At 33.0% G+C, this 22,458-nt stretch overlaps 1 protein-coding gene across 1 annotated transcript; it reads right to left on the bottom strand.

The window, feature by feature from the left end:
- Positions 1–1,189: 1,189 nt before the first annotated feature.
- Positions 1,190–21,962, bottom strand: LOC143072334 (uncharacterized). The gene is made up of 6 exons (XM_076247222.1): positions 21,813–21,962; positions 11,180–11,340; positions 9,267–9,393; positions 7,800–7,957; positions 4,479–5,384; positions 1,190–3,181 (listed from the first exon to the last, which is right to left on the bottom strand). The coding sequence occupies exons 1-6, from the start codon at positions 21,858–21,860 to the stop codon at positions 3,061–3,063; spliced, it is 1,521 nt and encodes a 506-aa protein (XP_076103337.1). The 5' UTR covers positions 21,861–21,962; the 3' UTR covers positions 1,190–3,060.
- Between the last annotated feature and the right edge of the window lie 496 nt (positions 21,963–22,458).

The raw sequence follows: 22,458 nt of genomic DNA, 5'->3' as shown, positions 1-22,458 counted from the left end.
TTGTCAAATGTAAAGTTTTTGTGTTTTTGACTGTTTTGTAATTAGCATACGCAATTGGTCAACTTTATTCGGTGTATAAAAGATTGAAGTGTGTCGATGTCTGTCGCGGTTTACTTGCCATTGACCTCATTTTCATAGATCACTAAACTTTAAGCGTCTGTAATATGCTTTCAGTAAAACATTGAATTCTTCTTTAAGACTTTCAACAATGGTCAGTAATTTAATCAGGCGAGACATTTCAGTGTATGTACTCGTGTTTGATTTTGGTTGTAACCTTCAAAACTATTTTAGCTTAAAAGAAACGGTAAAGACAAAAATATGTCAATTCCTTAAGTGGACTTCTTAATTTACTCCTACAGTTTTCATCCCAAATCCACAACACTTCACACAAAGATTGCAAACATGTTGAAGCGCATCGATATCTGCTTTAATGAATTATATGAGGAATTTCCCTCCAAGATCCGTGGGAACCAAGTTATTATTCATGCCAATTTAGACATGTACACATTCTGTATAATCAATTACTACAACCAAAGCTTTCAATCTTGAAACGAAAATTGCAGACGTATTGGAGTTTGTATGCAAATGATTCTGACAAACCAATTCATGCTGTCCAGAATGAAATAAATTAAAGTGTCTCATGGTGGTTAGGTCAAGGGTTGATTAATTAGTGTCAGTATAACGTCCTTTGCTCTTACTTAATGCCGGTGCTAGTAAATTGCAATTTTAAAGTCTTTAGTTTGATGACTTTTAAAAACGTGCGTTTACCAGGACAGCAAGACGGTATTCATATTTATGGAGTTAGTCGGCCCGAAATTCGTAGTTTGAACATGTTGAATGAAATGGACGTCTGAACTCAGTGGCGGATCCAGCCATTTTAAAAAGGGGGGTCCCAACCCAGGACAAATGGGGGGGGGATTCTAACTATATGTCCCCATTCAAATGCATTGATCGGCCCAAAAAAAGGGGGGTTCCAACCCCCAGACCCCCGGGATCCGCCAATGGAACTACAAAACAGTCATACGCTATTCATCATATTATATATTATAAATTCAAATGCAATTTGCAACTAGGCTAACTAGTGTAGTCATTGAAAACATTGAAGGTACTGTAACATCTCTGAACGAATGTTGCCAATATATAGGTAGCCATAACCAACAATCGATTTAATAATAAATGAAGCAATATATAATTTACATATACATTTTAATGAATATGCTTAATTCAAAGCAATATAATTATGAATATTTACAGATGAATAGTACAAATGTTTTGAAAGATCATTATACAGTTATCCTTGATACTGCGACTTTTATTACTAATATTACTAGTCTTAGCTTGATTGATACACACACAACCGTTACTACGTGCAAGTTCGGTTACAGCATATGTTTACATATCCTAATATTATCACATACAAAACGGTTATTGTTTTTAATGTTTGAACTGACATAATTATTTATTTGCAAAGTATTGAATTTTGATTCAATGTTGCCGCGCTGTATGATATTCTAGCATATAATTGATTTCATAAACATAAAATATAATTGCAATTGGAATAAAATAAATAATTCAATCAGAATCGTTAAAATCGCCAGCGACATATAAAAGTAAGGTTCTGATTTATTACTCTTAAAAAAAATATACAAGCGCAATGTACAGCATCATAAAAAATACTTAAAAAAACTACTTTTAAATCAAAATTTAGTCATACAGAATTTGCTAAGTTCAGAATAACTACAGAAAGATGCGGAAGACGATCAGACCAATCGCAAACACAAATATGTCGTTTATTGACTTTGTTGTAATAATAGAGCTACTATGTGCAATACCAAAAGTTTGGATAAATAAATCAAAACACGAAGAGCTTGAAATAAAAATGAAAAGGATGATTTAATTTATTTGAGCTTAAATCAACTTGATGTAATATAAAACTTGCGTTCACATAAAAAAAATTTACAACGCAGTGGCATTTCATTTTGGTATGTGAATTGGCCAAACTTATAATCAAATATAGATGTCAGTATACACTAAATTATCGCAAATATATTATAAACCTCTCAATTGTTTGTTTTTAAATATTTCTCTGCCAACCCCCTTGTAATTGTGAGATTTTTGAGGTCATAAAAGGTTACTGTGGATTAGTTTATTTTCGTGAGTATCCGGCAATTTTTGTGGAGTGAAGAAACTGTTGCATTTTCAAGGATATTTGATTTCGTGGTTTGTCGAAGTCTGTATACAACCCAATAGCAAATTTTTGATTCGTTAAACATTTAAATTCGTGGTTAACCTGTTTCAACGAAAACCACGAAAATTGGTATCCGACGATTAATAATGAATCCACAGTATACTGAATCTGATGCGTGTATTGATGAGGACATCGGATACTTTTGTTTTTTTCCGATAAACTCATAACTTTTAAATGGTCTTCTTTTATGAGTGAATACAATGCAATATTAATTTTAAAACAAACAGGGTGAAAATTTCATATGATTACAAATGTTCTTAATCAAATTATATATATTTTGAAAGTTCATAGTTAATAGTGAATTCTGATTTCTTCATATTATGAGCAGCAAACGATCTATGGTAGATTCTCATTTATATTTTATTTGCTTTTAAAAAGTATCCAATAGTATTTGAAATCTAGTTATATATTTGTAATGAACTGTTTCTTCAGAAATTGCTTAAATTCTATAATTGAGTTGTTTGTCTAATTTTCCCCTTATTTTAAGGGTTTTCAAAATTTGTCTGATGTCATGTATGCAAACAAAGTAATCAACAAGTTATTCCGTTTAGCATGGTTAATGAATTATCATTTCATAAGATAATTGTTATTGTTTAAAATTGATAATTTATACATTATTTTCATTTTTATTGGTTTGATATTTGTATTTGAAAAACATCATTAGCCCAACTTTAAACTTTACTCCAAAATATTTTGACCTTATGATATAATGGTCACACTTGCGCCCTCGCAATCTCAGTGCTAATTTTGTACCTCAGCACAGAAACATATCACAGTTAATAAGAAAGTGTTTTTTCTAAATACTTTCATCTTCAAACTTGTTCAGTTTCCAATGCTATTTCGGATTTACCAGATGTGCCATTCTCTTCTGGAGGTTCAAGCACCCATCTTTTCGGGTTCACATTGTATATATCATTATTTCTTTTATTAATTCTACAAAAAATAAAAATAAAATACATGTTTGACTTTAAACGAATAAGAAAATTAAAAGAGGTTGGTAATCTTTAGAACATAACAAAAATTAAAAAGAAAGACACTGCAATAGAGATCAATAGAGGGGGCAGTGTATCTAAGTGTATATAAAAGAGGGACGAAAGATACCAGAGGGACTATCAAACTCATAAATTGAAAACAAACTGACAACGCCATGGCTAAAAATGAAAAAGTAAAACAGACAAACAATAGTACACATGACACAACATATAAAACTAAAGAATAGGCAACACGAACCCAACAAAAGCTGGGGGTGATCTCAGGTTCTCCTGAAGGGTAAACAGATCCTGCTCCACATGTGGCACCCGTCGTGTTGCTGATGTTATAACAAATCCGATAAATATTCTAATTCGGTAGATCACATTCATAAGTGTCGCCTGATAGGCAGGTCTGGTTTACAGCGACGGTCATTCGTAGGTGTTTAAATTGCCTGTTCTGGTTCACTAACATACTACTTACTTGAGTCCTCATTTACATTGTGGTAGGTACACAGTTTCTGTGATATTGCAAGTACTACTTCAAATATGATGTAGTACCAGTGAAGGGACTGTTGAAAGTATGGGTACTAGTATGCAGTATGTTATAGTGTAATGTCCTGTACCAAGTCAGGAATGTGACAGTTGTTATCAAATACATGTAGTCAGTTTCTATGTATGTTGGCGTTCGTTTTTATAGCAACTAAGTATTTCTGTTGTTTCGTTGTTTTTCTCTTATAGTTAATGTTTTTCGCTAGGTTTTGCTTTGGAATTTTTTTAGCTTTATCGATTGATAACTATTGAACAGCAGTATACTTTTGTTGCCTTTATTTAATTATCTTTCATTAGTCAAGTAGATGCATTTATGTAAGTTACGAACAACTAGACACTATACATCATACAAAGCCGACAAAGAAAGGTAGTATTCGACTAACGAAAGCTACATTTTATTGAGTAGTTTGGGAAGAAGTCTATGGCACTAGACACAGTGCATGTGATGTTGCAACGATATCACAGAAGCTGGGGTTCGAACAATTTAGGTCGATGTACATCAACCAATATGTTTTTTTGGCTATACAGATTAAAAATTAGTATATGATACAAGACAACTTTTTTCATGTTTCCTCAAGTATGCGTAGTACTGTCTTATATATATATATATATATGCCGATTTTAGATACAAATATTTCAATAATTCCAACCTAGGAAAATCTTTGCATAACAGATACACGTGATCATAATTTTCTCCCAATTTTACTCACCTTCTTCTTCTACTGTATATAATGTAGGAAACTACGGCAACCACTACACAAGCTCCTAAAACTCCCCCAACTATTCCAGGCCAGTATTTCATTGGTCCACTATTTGTTTCTTTTATCGTTGTATTTATATCGGGTATGTCGGTAGAATGCGTCGGAGGACTGCTTACTATACCTGGACCACTTGGTATTCCAGTTTTGTTCATATCCTTTGTAGAAACATGAATTGTCAACGAGTTTGTCGGCGTTGATGACATAAATGTTTTTATTGACTCAGTAGTTGATTTACTGGTACTTTCTGAGATTTGTTTTGTCGATGGTAAGTTTGTCGATGACCTTAGAGACGTGTGTTTTTCATTTGTCGTGACACTGTTTACTGACGTATGATGTTCCATAATATCACTTGTTACTTTTGAATTTGTATTTTGTGAAGCGTAAGCCACGGATGAAGCTTGATTAGTTGTTGAGATGTCTGCATGTGTAGTTTCTGGAATTACTGAAGAAGTTTCTTTGGTCGGTATATCTGTAATTGTTGGGCTTGTGTCATCGGTTGGTTTTGTTGTCGTAACCGAGTCTGTTAGTTGACTTAATTGTGTTGTAATTTTATTTGCCTGGGTTGTTTCTTCAATATTCATTTGCGTAGTTATATCTTGTGTTACTTGTTCTGTTGTATCGGTCATTTGAGTTGTGCAATTCAGAAACTCTCCCATATTTGGAACTTCAAAACGCCCACATTCGTATGGCCTTGATGTTGTTTGTAACACTATATCGGTTGTGTTATCTTGATTGTTTGGCGGCAGGATATCAAGGCATTCCGTTTCGTTTTGGTGTAATACACAGTCCCTACTAAAGCATCCATTGTCATTTTCCTTTGTCTTCAGACATTCATAACGAAATATCATACTCAATCTAGAATAGAAAAAAAAATCACAACACAAATAACTTTAACTTGCCATCCTAGTTTAATCATATTTGTCACATTTCATCTTGTATTTCTTCTACATAAAATTTAGAATAGAAATGGGGAATGTGTCAAAGAGACAACAACACGACCAAAGAGCAGAAAACAACCGAAGTCCACCAAAGGGTCTTAAAAAAAACGAGAAATTCCTGCACCTAGAAGCGTGCTTCAGCTGGCTCTTAAACCAAAATGTGTACTAGTTCAGCGATAATGGGCGTCAAACTAATCTCCGAAATATATATATATAAAACCAAAATATAAACCAACTAAAATTAAAAATCATACAAGACTAACAAAGGCCAAAGGCTACTGACTTAGGACATGCGAAAAATGCGGCGGGGTTAAACATGTTATTTTGAGTTCTCAACCGTCATCCAATACCTCTAGCCAATGTTTAAAAAAACAAACACACAGTCATACACAGAGTAAAACTCAATTTAAAAGATGTCATAAAACCCAAAAATGACAAAGATACATAAATTAACAAAGGACTACTAGCAGTCACTGACATGCCACCTTTAGACCTCAATTCTTTCACTAAACAATTCAAAATTTGGTGACTATGTGGAACGCATCTATCCAATCGAACTAGAGATAAAGGATACTACAGATACAGTTAAGTCGGCTTCATATCTTGACTTACATCTAGAAATTGACAATGAGGGTCGGTTGAAAACAAAACTTTACGACAAAAGAGATGATTTCAGCTTTCCAATTGTGAACTTTCCATTTCTAAGTAGCAACATTCCAGCAGCACCTGCATACGGGGTATATATCTCCCAATTGATACGATATTCCCGTGCTTGCATTTCCTATCATGATTTTCTTGATAGAGGTTTGCTGCTCACAAGGAAGCTATTAAACCAAGAGTTCCAAATGGTGAAGTTGAAATCATCCCTTCGTAAATTTTACGGCCGCCATCACGGGTTGGTTGACCGTTATGGAATAACCGTTTCACAAATGATATCGGATATGTTCCTTACGTCGTAACTACAATCCCCTTCCCTTTCATGAATATGACCTACCAAATTAGACTATTTACCGGATTTGTAATCACTTAAGCAACACGACGGGTGCCACATGTGGAGCAGGATCTGCTTACCCTTCCGGAGCACCTGAGATCACCCCTAGTTTTTGGTGGGGTTCGTGTTGTTTATTCTTTAGTTTTCTATGTTGTGTCGTGTGTACTATTGTTTTTCTGTTTGTCTTTTTTATTTTTAGCTATGGCGTTGTCAGTTTGTTTTAGATTTATGAGTTTGACTGTCCCTTTGGTATCTTTCGTCCCTCTTTTAAACTGATTGAAAGATTATGTCTTAATCATATAAATATCAAGCACAATCCCTCCCGTTAAGGGTTGAGTATCAAACCATCATAAAATATATGAGAAGAACATAAACCGTATCATGCCAACAACTGGTTTTAGAATAAATGTGTTTATTTTCTTATCCAAAGACCTTATAAGTGAATCTTTAACAACTTGCATAGGTTCGAGGTTAGTTCGGGGAGCATACTATTTTTAGCGCTTCCATAAATGAAATCCATATTATGAACTATATATATGGTTTTTTTTCTTTCTAAAATACATTACAAAACATACCATATCTTATATTTATATTGTTTCGTGTTATGCTATTGTCTAATCTGTGGTTGCCTTTTATTAATTGTAGAAAATAAGACGGTTAGCTTTTCTAACGTGTGTATGTTGCATTTTTATATGATTAACCAATAGTTCTTGTTTTCTGTTAGAACTCACAAAATTTTATATCACACTCTAAACTTCACTGTGACTGTTTTGTAATAATTTGTCTGTCAACTTTCTCTATAACGCAGACACACAACTTCGATTTAAAGATTAGTTTCTTTCTTTTTAAATTGATAAACTGTGCCTTTCTTGAAGGTGCATTGTTTCATTAATTGTCAGTTGCCCAAAACAAATTGTTCTAACTGTTTACTAGTTATTAGTATTGTTTGACCCATACCTGCTTGTTGGCCGCTGATTTAATCTGACCGTATTTAAGTACTCCGTTTGTGAAAAAAGAAGATTAGTTTTTGTTCTTTTGTGGAACTTGGATATTCTTTGGTGAAGTATATCAAAACTCGAATAGACCTGGTGCTATTATAACTAGACAAACGGTGTTAATGTCTGTCAATAATTGAAGTCATTTGTTGATTTCTGCAGGTTAAATTTGTTGTTTTCTTAACGTTTGATTTCATTCAGTCGACGTTTTTTCATTGCTTTATTCATTTGCGAAAGATATCGTTTAAGAGTCTTATGAAGGTGGTTATGAATATGCCTTATAATATATTTCTTAATTCTTTCAAATAAATTTACCAATGTGATACTCTAACGGCAAAGTACTTACAAAGAAAATGAATGAGATCTAGTTCCAGTAGCGTTTTTATGATGATACTGCCAAGATGGGTTTTGAATATTTAAGGCAACTGTAAATTTGTCTACAATTTGTTGTCCTCCATCGCCTTTGTCGTCATGAAAAACTGTGATCGTAATATTGACCTCATACTGTTGAAAAGAAAGTATTTCGGAGGTAACTAAAATCATGATATTAATTGACATAGATTTTCAACAATAGTCTTATCCTAGAAAACACACGTTTATTTCAAGGCAATCTGGATTTCCGGTTTCAGTATTCCAAGTTAAGATGCTAACATAAAATATCATTGATGCAGTCATGTTCTTTATCCTTACTATTACCTAGGAAATGCAGAAAACGCCCAAAACACTTAGCTTTTTTACCCCCAACCATAGTCCCCAGGACGGACCTTTTTTTTTTTTATGTCAGTATGAATGTTTTTCAACATTAAAACTATTGTGCCTTCCATCTGTTTTGATTCGAGAACAACTGAAGACGAAACGTGATTCTGATTAACTGAATTGTAACTAAATTATAATAAGCCTGATATCTTTGGCGATTTTTTACAACTACTTGGAAAACATTCCGAATCCATTGCTGGTGATTTTTTCATCCCACAGGATATCTCGCTAACTTAGAAGTCCAGAGTCTGGTGCTTACTCTAACATAAGCGAGGTTTTTTGAAGACTTTTTTTCGGTTAGTCCTTTTGTACATTAACGTTGTATCATTGATGGACTGTCAGAACTTGGGTAAGGGTAAGTTTTATAAGTTATGTTGAAAACCCTAAAGTTCCAAAAGGTAATTTTGTTCAATCTTAGAGCAAAATTTCAAAATACGTCCGAGTTCTTGAATTTTAGCAAGATACGTGGATTATAGAAAGATCTTATAAACAATTTAGAAAAGGCTGGTCCTCAATGCTCTTCAACTTTGTACTTAAATTTGCATTGTTAACATTTTTTTTATTCGAACGTAACGATGAGCCTAACTGTGATACAAGTGAGAGGTTTAGTTAGCTATAAAACCAGGTTCAATCCACCATTTTCTACCATCGAAAATGCATGTACCAAGTCAAGAATATGGCAGTTGTTATCCATTCGTTTGATGTGTTTTATCTTTTGATTTTGCCATTTGATTAAGGACTTTCCGTTTTGAATTTTCCTCGAAATCAAATATTTTTGTTATTTTTTTTTTTTATGTAGTCGAACTGCGTGTTCGACTACATAATACAATATGTTATCCTGGTATCCATGATGAATTTATTTATTTACATGAATGCAGCTGTCATTGTGAAAAAAACGTCCAATTGTTAATTATATTCACGTTACAAAGAGTTTGAAATTTTTTAAATCCTACACACAATTTTTAATATAACCGAAATTCATTTTGGTAATTTGTCTCACGTTTCTACATTCACATTTTGTAAACTCGAAAATCTCATTATATTAATTTCAACTCACCGGCCACGTACCAAACGTGAACATTAGCGGGTTGATAATTTCAGGATCTTTGTTGTTACTCAACTGAAAATGCTCAGCGGCACTGCTTTCTATTGGTTTTGTGGAGAGTTTAAGGCTTTGTTGTCCACTGGTAAAAATAAAACGTTTTTTAATTTATTTTCCATTATTAAACTAGGCAAATCTTTCTGGTCAATGAATAGAATAATATGATCTCTTACGTAAATTACTCATTAAATTAAAATGTATGTCCTGCTTAGGAAAAATCTCTACAAAACGTTTTAAAAATTAAACATAATCATTTACTGTATGACAATCATCTGGCAGGACACTGTGCAGTGAAACTCTAATCATTTAACACAAAAATAATAACACAAACAGTGAAAATATTCAAATGACCAAAACAATATAATGGAACTGAACTATACTATATGGATAAAAACTAGTTATGAATATTCATCAATAAAAATCTACATACACTAAAAATACATTGAGGAAGAAGTTGAAAAGTTGCTAAAAAATAAAAACATTAATGGCATCAGGACCAGACGACATACAAAACATAATATCAAAAGAATTCTCAAAACATCTATCACCTGGACTTGCATTTATAACCTTAGAAATGCTAAATACAAACTCCTCAAGTGTCATAAAAAGAGAGATAAACACGCACCCGAAAACTACAGACCAGGATAATTAACATATGTACCATGTAAGCTGTAAGAACAAATTATCTGGAGACATATGCTTAAAAATCTAGTAAACATCAGGGTACTAACATCACTTAAACACGGTTTCAAGTCGGGCTATTTATGTGAAACCCAACTGGTTGTCACTCTATTACTTTATGAAATCCTTTGACACAGGGAAAAAACTGATGTAGCTATCATTGACTTCTTCAAAGCAATAGACACCATGACACACAACAAATTGCCATTTGGCTCCGTAGTTCCACAAAGTTCTCTCCTTTTGCCAAATTAACGATCTACCAGATGCAGTTAAATCATTGGTCAGACGTTTGGAATATGATAGCCTTCTGTAAAGGAACATAAAAACATAACATGACCACACACACCTACAGTCAGACCTACAAAACCTAGAAATTTGAGCTAAAGACTGGGGAATGCATTTTAATTCAAAAAAGGGCTATATTCCGAGCATAAAGAACAAAAACCAGAACATATACAGCCTTAAAGAACATATACTACAACAGGTTCAGCATAATCCATATAGGCTTGTAAAAGAGGACCGTAAGATACCAGAGGGATATTGCAAATAGCAGAAGACCTGAATGGACTACACACATCTCAGATAAGCTAAGAAAGCCAAATCGACTGGGTTTTGAAGATCTACGTGTGTGCTTAAAATATTGCAAAACGACCGTATGTTTATCGTTGTATAAGAACTGTATGGAAAGGATGAAAACAGATTCATAACAGGCCATTACAGGTCTAAAGAAGAGGGGTCGGTCACTAAAACACTAGCCGAGTTATAGCTGGACAATCTTCAGTCAACGGATGATATTTCTATACAAAGTGGTTGAGGATTTGGTCCCAGCTATTAATCCTAATGATTGTCTGGTTAAAAGTAAACATACGGGGAAAATTAAACCGAACACATTTGATAGCTTTAAAAGTGACAATATAGCGAAAAATTCAGTTATGAACAATACGAAGGCAATAGACACTATTCCATACAACACGGATCCATATACTAATTCTTTCTTGGTCACGAGCATGATACATATGAACCAACTGAAAGACAGTATTGGTTGCGCAAATGTCGTTGAGAGCTTCAAGGCAGCTCTCCAACACATTCAAAAGGTGTCTCTCTGTCCTGTTGCATAAAATCCAGAATTGGTACAGATACAGAAACATTTTAACATGAATATTATAAACTTAAAAGAAAGTTCTTACATTGATTTACCCTGCACAGTGACGTTGAATATTAGGTGACATGTGGCATTACATGGTGGTTTCGTGCCATCACAACAATTTCCGCTCACGTCAGTGTTGTTTGGATTCAAATATCCCAGAAACCCGATATACAATTTGCTGTCGGAAGAAGCAATGGTTATCTAAAAAAGAGAAATAAAGAAAATTAATAATAATTATGAGTGTGCAGTATAATGATGGCATTAAACAAGCAAAAACGGTCTATTAAATCAGGTAAGCCAACACGTTTTAAGAGATGATAAAACAAAGATGACATCTTATTTATGCATTGAAGACTATTAAGATAACTTAAGATAAACACTTTTCTCTGTCAAGTATCGACAGCTTTGATAACAAAATCCACGAAAATTGGTATCCCACGAATAAAAATTAATCCGCAGTATATTATTCTGTTTTATTCAATTATAAATCAATAACTTTCCATCATTTCAATAGAAACTAAGGTTCCAAAATTTATATCGGAAAGTTGATCGTAATGTACTGTAACAGCTCATTTACATTTGTAGGCCGTTTATTTCTGAATTTACAATGTGTTTTATTCTAATCATTCGTAAAACTGATTAACTAAGAAAATCGTCAAAAACAAAATAAAAATCTGCCGTCATACATTTCTTTATTTTTTTTTCGATTTAAAAATAAAAAAAATGATTTCTTCAAAACGTGACCGAAAGTTAAATGATACTTTTTTCAAGAATATTGAAATTTTATTTACCGATGTACTTTTTTCTCACGTAAAGGCAACAGTAGTATACCGCTGTTCAAAGTCATAAATCGATTGAGATAAAACAAATCCTGGTTATGAAATAAAACCGAGTGAAACACATCAACCATAAGAGGAAAACAACGGAACAATAGAAACACTGAAGTTCAACAAAAAGAAACGCCTAAAAACAATTGTCATATCACTTACTTGGTACAGGAAATTTTAAGACAAGATGGTGGGTTGAACCTTGTTTTATGGCTTGCTAAAACTCCACGCTTATATGGCAAACAATATCGCTAAAATTGCAACACTACCTGACAAAGTTGCAGCACAAACCGAAAGCAAGAACTCTCATCATAGAGAAACGTACAGAAAGTCACAACAGAAACATCATAAATACATAGGCCATATTCGTGAGTAGGTCACATTCGGTTCTTAAGAGACAGACGACATAGATGTAAAACCACAAACTAAGACATGGTAAAACTGTCATTATTATAGACACAGACACATCGTATTGATCAACCAATTCGTGGTGGTGTCCAAAATATTTACGGAGTGTAATTTTTTATCTTTCTTCCACCCAACTCTGTTGGAACAGTTTCTGCGTAAGGATCACAATCCTATATATGAATTGGATCTTTGATGTTTTTTCAATCGCTGGGTGGATGCCATTGCTGGTGGACGTTTTGTTTGCTGAGGGTATCACCATCCCAGTAGTCAACACTAGCACTTTTGTGTTGACTTACAATTTTCTGTTTATTAAATATTGAATATTCGAAACACTTACTTTTGTACTACTATGTATAGATTCCCGTAGACAAATTTTTGCATTTGATTTGGCTTACCAACTGTTCAATCAAAGCTACACTTATAATTCTTTTTTAGGAGAAATGCGCGCCACGTGTACCAAATTATAAGCCTGGTATCTTTGAAGAGCTTTTATGTCAATTAAATGGTTAAGCAACTGCTTTTTAACTGTATAGTATATAAACAGGTGAATATATCATTTGTTATAATATAAATATAGGAAAACTATATATGATATTCAAGATCATTGCTAGGTGACTGTATTCATGTTCTTTTTTTCTTCTTATATAAGCACCGGTAACGAACTTTTTAAATCATATGTCTCGTCTTTACATCGAAGAAATGCAATAAAGTTGAAAGACTTGTGCCTAGAACAATCGAAATAAAAAAAATATCTTTATACGAACTCTAGTATAAAACTCATCAATTAATCACATACAGATAAACAATTAATGTAATATGTGTTCCTTACTGGATAAAGGGTTTAGAATATTGTTCCAACAGGAACAGATGATATGACATTGTTTATACCAAATTCCAGGGGAACTTCTGCATGGCGGAACAAATATACGTTGACAATATCACTGACAATTTTCCAACATAGAAATATTGTCTTTAGTTGAAAATAACAATTCAAAAGTATGCGTCTGTTCGGGTAAATAAAAGGAAGAAAAATTCATTTAATCTGTTTAAAACGAATCCCCTTAACCTGCAGCTCAACTGACTGGTAATGAAACTATCATATAATAACTCCTTTTCATTGTTATTTATATATATGAAGATGTGGTATGAGTGCCAATAAGACAACTCTCCATCAAACTAACAATTTATAAAATTAAACCAATATAGGTCAAGGTACGGCCTTCAGCACGGAGCCTTGGCTCACACCGAACAACAAGCTATTAAGGGCCCCAAAAATTACTAGTTTTAAACCATTCAAACGGGAAAAACAATGTTTACATTATAGATAATAAATCTGAAACGTTTCTTGTCGACTTATATTCAATATAGTGTCTCAAGGAGAAATTCCAAATATTGGTGGGTTCTATTTTGTCACCAGTTTATCAAGTGCAATATGTTTGTAATGTTTTGTTTGACTTTAAACGGACAACATTGATGTAGAAGACTTCATCCTGTTTTAATTTCCTCGTAAAAGAAAGAGGGATATATCTATGAGTCAACGTCTCTAACGTTATATTCACATTAAACTTAATTATCGTGTGAAAGAATAATTCAAAAGATTCAAATTAAAAATGTCTCACATATTTATTCTTATTATTAAACAATTTTATCAGATCATGTGTATGGTTATCTAAAGATTAAACGAAAGGAAAGTTTAAATATCACCAACATGTACTCGACGTTCGGGTAATCAGTATGTTTCAACTCTACTTGGACGACCCTTCAGTGGAGATAATCGTTAGATATATTTTCATTGACTTGTCTATTATATATGTACATGTCAACTGTTAGCAAGGAGGGACAATTAGAACATGATTGAACGTAATAAAAAATGAAATGTTTCTTTTTCAGAGTAGTTAGGATTTGGTTATGACATTTATCAATTTGGTGACCTTTTCCTTGATTAATCGGTTGGTGAAACTGCTGGTAAACTAACTGTTCCAAATGGAAACACCAGCGCACAGTAGTAAACACTCCGGTGGTGTAGCCATGAAGTAGCATCGATGCGGTCATTTGTTATAAAGAAACTGTGCACAAAATGTTAAAATTAGTTATCACTAAGGGTTTCTTTAACAATGCATAAATGAATTTTTTTATGTCTTTTTTCAACCCTTAAACTTGTTAAATGCTTTGAAATGCCAACTGTTTTTAGTTCGAGCGCAGATGATTAGTCTTATATTAAGACGAGGATCATTTCTGATGAGCTTAATGATTAGTCAGAGATGATTTTTATTTATCAAACCTAAAACAAATCCCTTTGTTATTCAGATTTTAAAAAAATGGAGCAATGTTTGGCCAACATGTTCAATGTCTGTCCAAAATATCAACTCTGTAACATGACTGGACAACTAAACTCATCATAGAAACTAGGATTGACATTTTGCAATTACACTAGACGCGCGTTTCGACTACAAAAGACTCATCATTGACGCTCGAATAAAAAAAAAGGTTGAAAAGGCCAAACATAGTACTAAGTGGAGAGCATTGAGGACCAAATATTCCTATAAGTTTTGCCATAAGTGTCCACAGCTAATGTAATCTACTCCTGGGGTAGAAAAGCCTTAGCATTTCAAAAATTCAAAGTTTTGTAAACATTTGATTTATAAATATGATCATATCAATGTTAGTTAAAGTCATAAGAAACGAGTGACCGGTGAAAAATAATGTTCTTCCAATTCTCGAACCAATGCGTACAAACATCATAAACTTAGTCTTCTGTGCACGAATTTATCATTTTTTTCGTGTAAATTTCGTATAATCGTCAAATTTTTTTAAATCGGTCAGTGTTATTGTGAAAATATGGCAGACAATTAAAGTTCGTGTTTTGAAGCCGAAGTTTAACGATTGTCACCTGTTTGTCAACAATCGACAAAAAATCAACAAAAAAGCATGGCAATTGAGCACGACGTGTTTAACATGTAAATTCAAATTATAGTTTATTTTAAGCACATCCATGCGTATTGCGATCACCGGATTTTTACGAGATGGGTCACACTGAGGTCACTTTGCATACGGAAAATATGTCGGGGGAATTGCTTCCTGGAAGGAAGCAATTAAAATAAAGTAAAAACTTCTTCTAAATATGAATAAATTAAAGAATTTTCTTCAGAAAAAAGTATATGTACATAAGTTTTATAATGAAAACTATCCATTGAGTTATAAAAAAACATATGCATTATTTTTTTTAATTTGAGGTTTCTTATGACTTTAATGTTAACACAGAAGTGCTGACTACTAAGTTGTGATATCCTCGGGGAATAAAAACCCCACCAGCAGTGCCATCGACTCAGTACTTGTAAATAAACTCATCATATATACCAGGACTGAAATAATGTATTTACGCCAGACACGCGTTTCGTCTACAAAAGACTCATTTTATTGAAAAAATAAATACCAAGAAAAGTATGCAGAAAGGGTTGCGTGATATATATTCACAGTCGGTGCACATCTCAAAATATATTCTTACCACTGTGCAAAAATGTTCTTATACTGCCAGTTCCTTTTTTCGTTATGAGACCTGTCCAACCTCTTGTACATTTTACCTAAAACAAAAATGCCAACCTATCTTCACCCCTCCCCGATTATATCAATGTCATACAATATATACTTACTGGAAAAAGACGTTATTTGTGATTTTTTTTTAAACAGCAAGATTCAGAATGATTTAGACCTTCTTTGAGATTTTTGTAGAATGAAATGTAGATGTCTATTCCCTTTTTGTTGGCATTGTTTTGTTGACCTGCACTTTCGTTTACTCCGATCTGCGTTTATATTTCCATATTAACATACCGTTGTCCTGTATGTTTAGATTAATAATCATCTTGAAATATTTTCAAATCCAAGAACAAATTGAAAATATTGATATGAAAATGTTACGGTCATTTTTTAGATGAAAATAAGTGTCCAAGTGATTATACACCTCAAACCAACAAACCTTGCGGAAAAGTACTTGTTTTGGTTTGGAACCCCTCAAAAGAAAAAAAAGAGGCTTATTCGAGAGTTGTTAAATTTATAGTTTAATAAATTTTAAACAAAAGTGGCCATTGGTGATATTTTTTAATCGTCATTCTAGCACTTTTAAAGGGCGTATGACATTTGCGCCGATTTTGAAAGTTTTCATTCTTTCATTTGCGCCGATTTCATTTTTTCATTTGCGCCGATTTTATATTTTTTCCTAATTGGATTAACAGGTAAGTTACAGGTAAGTTTATACTTTTATATTGGCTGAGCACAGAGTATAAAGACAAATCAAGTGACATTGCAATTGGTTAATGGCTATCCCAATGTTTCAGGTTACCATTCCTTTCCCTAAATGAAATCGATGAGTGCTTAACGTTTGACATTGTCTGACACTCCGCTCCTTCTGATGACAAATGTCATACATTCTTAGACAACGTGCAAGTACACATTCCATAACGGTCAACTAATTCGCCAAATATAGAAGATGCGAAATCATAAGAAAGGAATATATTAGATGTGTTGCCTAAACATACTCGACAAGAACAGATTTATGATTTGAATGTATTTCGATTTTATGGATTTGAATGCTGCACATATATTTTTAATTCGTCATTTAAGTATAAACAAAGTGCTTTTATCTTAAAATTTTACTTCTTGATTTTAAGCAGGAGACAACAGTTTTATACATGTTATGATTGACAATTCATAACATATGTACAACTGGCTAACGTAAGAGGTCTTTAATGATAAATGAAAATAACATTACTGGGATGGAGAGTTGTCTCATTGGCACTCATACCACATCTTCTTATATCATTTCACCTGTAATTTACCTGTTATTTACCTGTAAAAAAAATCGGCGCAAATGAAAAAAAAAATCGGCGCAAATGCAAAACGCCGCTTTTAAATACATAATAAAACAATAATGCAATTCAAATGTCAAAGAGTCTGGACTGCAAATAACCTTTATATATTGTTTTGAATTGAAAAGCTGCTGGGAAATGAAAAAAAAATTCTGTTTACGTAACGAGCATGCATCTTTATAAAGACTGAAAGTGTAGCAACATAACATTTTGAAACAATACATTGCAATTAATCATTTATTCAGTAGTTATAAAATTGTGTCATTTTCATTGAAGTAAAATTTGTAGATACCGTTGCTAAATAGAAACAGAAGCTTTTGTTCCTTGTTAGTATACACAGAGACATAGTTATAGAATATGGCATTACATATGTCTCTGGTACAAATCATACCCATATCCAAACACGAAGTGTATATGTGACATTATCAAAGACTTGCTTTACACTTGTTCTGACCTTGAAAAGAAACGGGTTGCGAGTTCATCATAAGGGGGTTCTCTGTGTTTGATATATACATTGTATGGCATATATTTTACTATTGAGTGTATGTTTGTGTGTGTTTTGTTTGTCGTTATAATTTATCCTACAGTGTACGCTTAATTTGGTGTTGCCTTGATATTACAGTATGAAACAAGAAGATAGGTGATGGTGTTTCTATTGTCAATTAGACAACAATCCATGCGCCATAGTCCAAATGACGTGCATTTTGTTAGAGGGCGATTAGACAACCATACATACCCTAGCTAGAGTCCAAATGACGTTAAATTTGTGAGAGGGCGATAAGACAACAATCCATACCCTAGCTTGAGTCCAAATGACGTTAAATTTGTGAGAGTGCGATAAGACAACAATCCATACCCTAGCTTGAGTCCAAATGACGTTAAATTTGTGAGAGGGCGATAAGACAACAATCCATACCCTAGCTAGAATCCAAATGATGTTAAATTTGCGAGAGGGCGATAAGACAACAATCCATATCCTAGCTAGAGTCCAAATGACGTTAAATTTGTGAGAGGGCGATAAGACAACAATCCACACCCTAGCTAGAGTCCAAATGACGTTAAATTTGTGAGAGGGCGATAAGACAACAATCCACACCCTAGCTAGAGTCCAAATGACGTAGACTTTGTTAGAGGAAGATTGAAAACCATCCATACCTTTGTCAGAGTTTCAAATGACGGGGATTTTGTTAATGGACGATTAAGCAACTATCCATACCCTAGCTAGAGTGCAAATGACGTGGATATTGTAAGAGGGCATTTAGACAAATGTCCATACCCTCGCTGGATTCTAAATGACGTGAATTTCGTTAGAGGGCGATTAAACAGCTATCCATATCCTAGCGTCACTGAGCACGTCTGGCGTACTAAATTATAATCCTGATACCTTTGATAACTATTGAAAGAGGGCGATTAGACAACTATGCATACCCTAGCTAGAGTCCAAATCACATGGATTTTGTTAGAGGGCGATATGGTTATTGTAATTGTTGCTGTATTTTAAAAATTTCGCGTTGCTATTTTCAAAGAAAAAGAGAGAAAAAAATAGTAGCAAGATTTGACTATAGAGGTTTGAAAGATAATGTTAAAAATTTATATCGAAAATATTGGAAGGGGTTAAAAAACAATATGTTCGCAACTATAATTGCGAAGAAGTTGTACTAGCAGTACGTTAACATGGTTAAGTAAATAGGATAACACGTCAATGTTTTGCGTTGATAAAAGAATTTGCAGCGAACAGTGATAAAAATAAAACCAAATATTCTCCATCATCATGATCATATCTGAACTGTTTGTAATTAAGCTAATAAGACGTTCAAGACTTAACAAAAAATCGTAAAAGTTGTTTTAAAGTCTTCAATCTTCCTATTTATCATAAATATCCCATTCGGAAGTAAATTAAACCTGCTTACTTTGAATTCCTTTTACAGACAGTCGACTTTATTTACTTACTTTAAACATAATTAATCTCTATATTTATGAAGTTTTGAGTAACTGAAAAAGAAGTTTATCCGAAAATAAATACAGATAACTCGACTGACATGCATAAGATATATAAGATAATGGGCGTCGCAATATCAAGGATTACATTTTGGATATTTTTTTCTCGTCATTTAATTTTGTAGGAATTTTAATCCTTTTTTTGTTGTTTTTGTTCTGTATTTCTTACGTAAGTGCTTGTCCTGTTTAATCATTATTAATTGAAATTCGAAAATAAAAGCATTTTACTTTCCGTGTATGTGCATGTACAGTTTGTCTATATATAACTGCTTCCATCCACTTCATTTTAATTTGGTAGGTTTTTGTCTTGTTTGTATTCACATCACATATTCTTATTTTTACAAAGCTACTTTTCACCGGCAACTCCTTTTTGGTCGGATTGCTCTTCAACGTTTGCAATTCTTATACATAATTGGCTTTCAAATGTTCGGCTTTGTGCGTTCCTGATGAAGCTAAATCTAGAAAAGCGCATCGGACGAATGCTTTTGTTTCATTTTTTATTTCAGCTAAAGACAAAAAATGAATACTGTTTATTTCAAAGGCAATGGTAAAGCGTAGCAATTATTCGATGAATAAATTTGAAAAAAATCAAGAAAAAAGCATGCATTCCGTACACAAATAATAATAATAATAATAGTGGGTAGTAGTATGTATATGAATGGTATAACAAAGAAAAAATGCCATAATTTAAGAGATCAGGTTTGAAATATGGTATATGTGCTGAAAACCATTCCCGTTGAACAGTTTAACATTTAACAAGCAGGTAGAACAATAACAAATTGTCAATCTCATTGTCTTATTTGCTACCAAGTGCTTGTTTTCTTAAATTTTGTTTCTATAACTTTTTTTAAAACAAAGGAATTTTAAGCATCTTAATTAGTGTCTTTCCTTCAAAATTCTTCAATTCTGTATGTCTGAACCATAGTTTAAGTCTTATAAAATAAATGGTTGGTTATTTTAGTATTCATCTATTTTTTTATACCATTACCGCACATGACTTTCAAAGCAGTTATAAGTTATTTAAGGTCGTTTAATTCAATCGTTTGAGAGAAAATGAGAATCCTCAGGGGATTTTGCTTTAATTTGTTGAATAAAAACAAGGGCAAACTCCGCGAATACTTCCTTGAATGAAGTAGTTTGTGCATTTTGTCCCTGTTAAAGAAATAAAGCAATAATAAACATGATCATGGGTAAATTTAGTGTTTTATCTCATGATAACCATAAGATTAATTATCTTGTTTGTTTATCATTGAGAAATTCGGGAAAAAAGACGGAAGAAGGTCGGTGGAAGGTGGAAGGGAGGGTGAAGTCTATATCTGATTAGACAAAACTTAATTACATTTTGGTCGAACACAATAACCGTTACAAAAATGTTTATTAGACATTCTTCGTTTTCAGGTCATAATAGTGGAGAATAAAAAAAAACAGTCAACATAAGGTGGTTTACCTATTCTCGAACTGTTTAGAGTTTGAAAATTTTGATCTGTAAAAAAAAAATGAAAAAAAAACTTAACTTTACTTGATTTGAGCCATGAGCACGTTCAATTTTTTTTTATCTCTTCTACAGAAAAAAAGCTATACAAAGCACTTACCATGATGTGTAACGGTTTAAATATATGTCATGAAGGATGACCAGTGAAACATTTTTGTTGAATTTGAAATATTTGGTCAATTATTAAGAAAATAACTAATTTTATACAAAAATTGGGGGTTTTATATATCGTGGGTTTGAACATAAATGTGTTATTTTCTTACGCTGGGAAGTTCTTTGTTGGACATTATTCATGCTCATGTTTCTGATAATGCAAGAGCTATATATATATATATATAACTCCTAATATATAATGTATTTCATTCGCTTGGATTTAAGTCTCAACGTGAAAACATGCTATGTTAAATAGATCTTTACTTATAAACCGGCCAATGGCGCCCAGTTTGTTTGGGGTTTCAGCTTTCCAATTGGAGTTTAATCAAGAAAAGAGCGTCAGACGCAAAACAATTATAAGGCATAATTTTCCATGATGAACATGAAATACAATCACACGAAGCTCTAGGGTAAAATTAGTTATAATACATTTTAAAAGAGCAGCACTTGCATTGTTTACAATGGAGCTCAAGACATAGGCAGATCCAGGGGGCCCGGGGGTGGGGGGGGGGCGCCCCCCCTTTCGTTGGAAAAATTTGGTTGATTATATAGGGAATCATTGAAGCATGACTGGAGCGGGCCCCCTCCCCCCTTAGGTCAGTCAGCGGGCCCCCCTTAGGAAAAGTTCTGGATCCGCCACTGCAAGATATAATTAGAAGTTGCAGGCTGTATCAGTATTGTAAATCATTATTAGTTTATAAAGCCGATTGAAGACATGTTGTTAAAATGTTTGCTTGACAGGAATATACAAAATGTTAAGCAAAATATATCTTATAAGAACCAAGTTTGTTTAAATAAACAATAATATTCCACAGATAAGCGTTTTAACTTTATTAATTCTAGAAAATCGCAAAACTTTAAAATTAACGATTATTGATGCGTTGGCATATATATAATATATATATGTGCAAAAAAACGTTAAAATATACTTACCAATGGAATTGTGAAAAATAAAATTCTCAATGCTGTTTTAATTATCATTGTGTGTTTTTAAATTAAAAGTAACTCTTTCGTCCACAGCTTTGACCGATGTTAAAACAACAAACTTAATGCACAAATATTTATATAACATATGAAAGGTAAGAGAAATTTTGAATCAATGTATCATACCAAGATGAATGTCCTTCCCTGGGAACTCTGGTATTTGTTTGTAGCCACTGGTTGCTTATCTGGTCGATATCGTCCTCAGCTTGAGAAACTTTCTATATCAACAATGACCTTTGGTATTTATCAAGTTTTAAGTTAATTAAATGTGTAAATTGTTTAAAAACAGAATTATTAAAATGACTTGTGTTACTAATCCTAGAAGATAAAATGACGATTTGCCCCATTTGGCTTTGTTACAATTGGACAGGTAATGCGTTATTTCAGTGAATTATTTGAAATGTAAATTTCTTAATGGAGTGCTTTGTTGTACATTTCACGAGTATCTACGCCAAAGTTTACATTATTATTTTATCACAGGGCTTGAAGTTAAAGTTTCCTAATAACATAAACATTTGAAGTACACTGTGACATTATCGAACTTAAAGCCTTACACTTGTGGATAATACTTTAGAAAATAGTATATTTTTCAAGG

This window comes from Mytilus galloprovincialis, chromosome 4, assembly GCF_965363235.1.
Source record: "Mytilus galloprovincialis chromosome 4, xbMytGall1.hap1.1, whole genome shotgun sequence".
Classification (NCBI taxonomy): Eukaryota; Metazoa; Mollusca; class Bivalvia; order Mytilida; family Mytilidae; genus Mytilus; species Mytilus galloprovincialis.
This window is presented reverse-complemented; position numbering and strand designations above follow the sequence as displayed.

Coding starts and splice junctions, on each gene's coding strand:
- LOC143072334 (XM_076247222.1), bottom strand. CDS start 21,860: ATGATAATTAAAACAGCATTGAGAATTTTATTTTTCACAATTCCATTG. Junction 9,394..11,179: donor ACTGTGCAGGGTAAATCAAT/GTAAGAACTTTC, acceptor TATTTTTACCAG/TGGACAACAAAGCCTTAAAC. Junction 7,958..9,266: donor TCACGTTTGGTACGTGGCCG/GTGAGTTGAAAT, acceptor TCTTTTCAACAG/TATGAGGTCAATATTACGAT.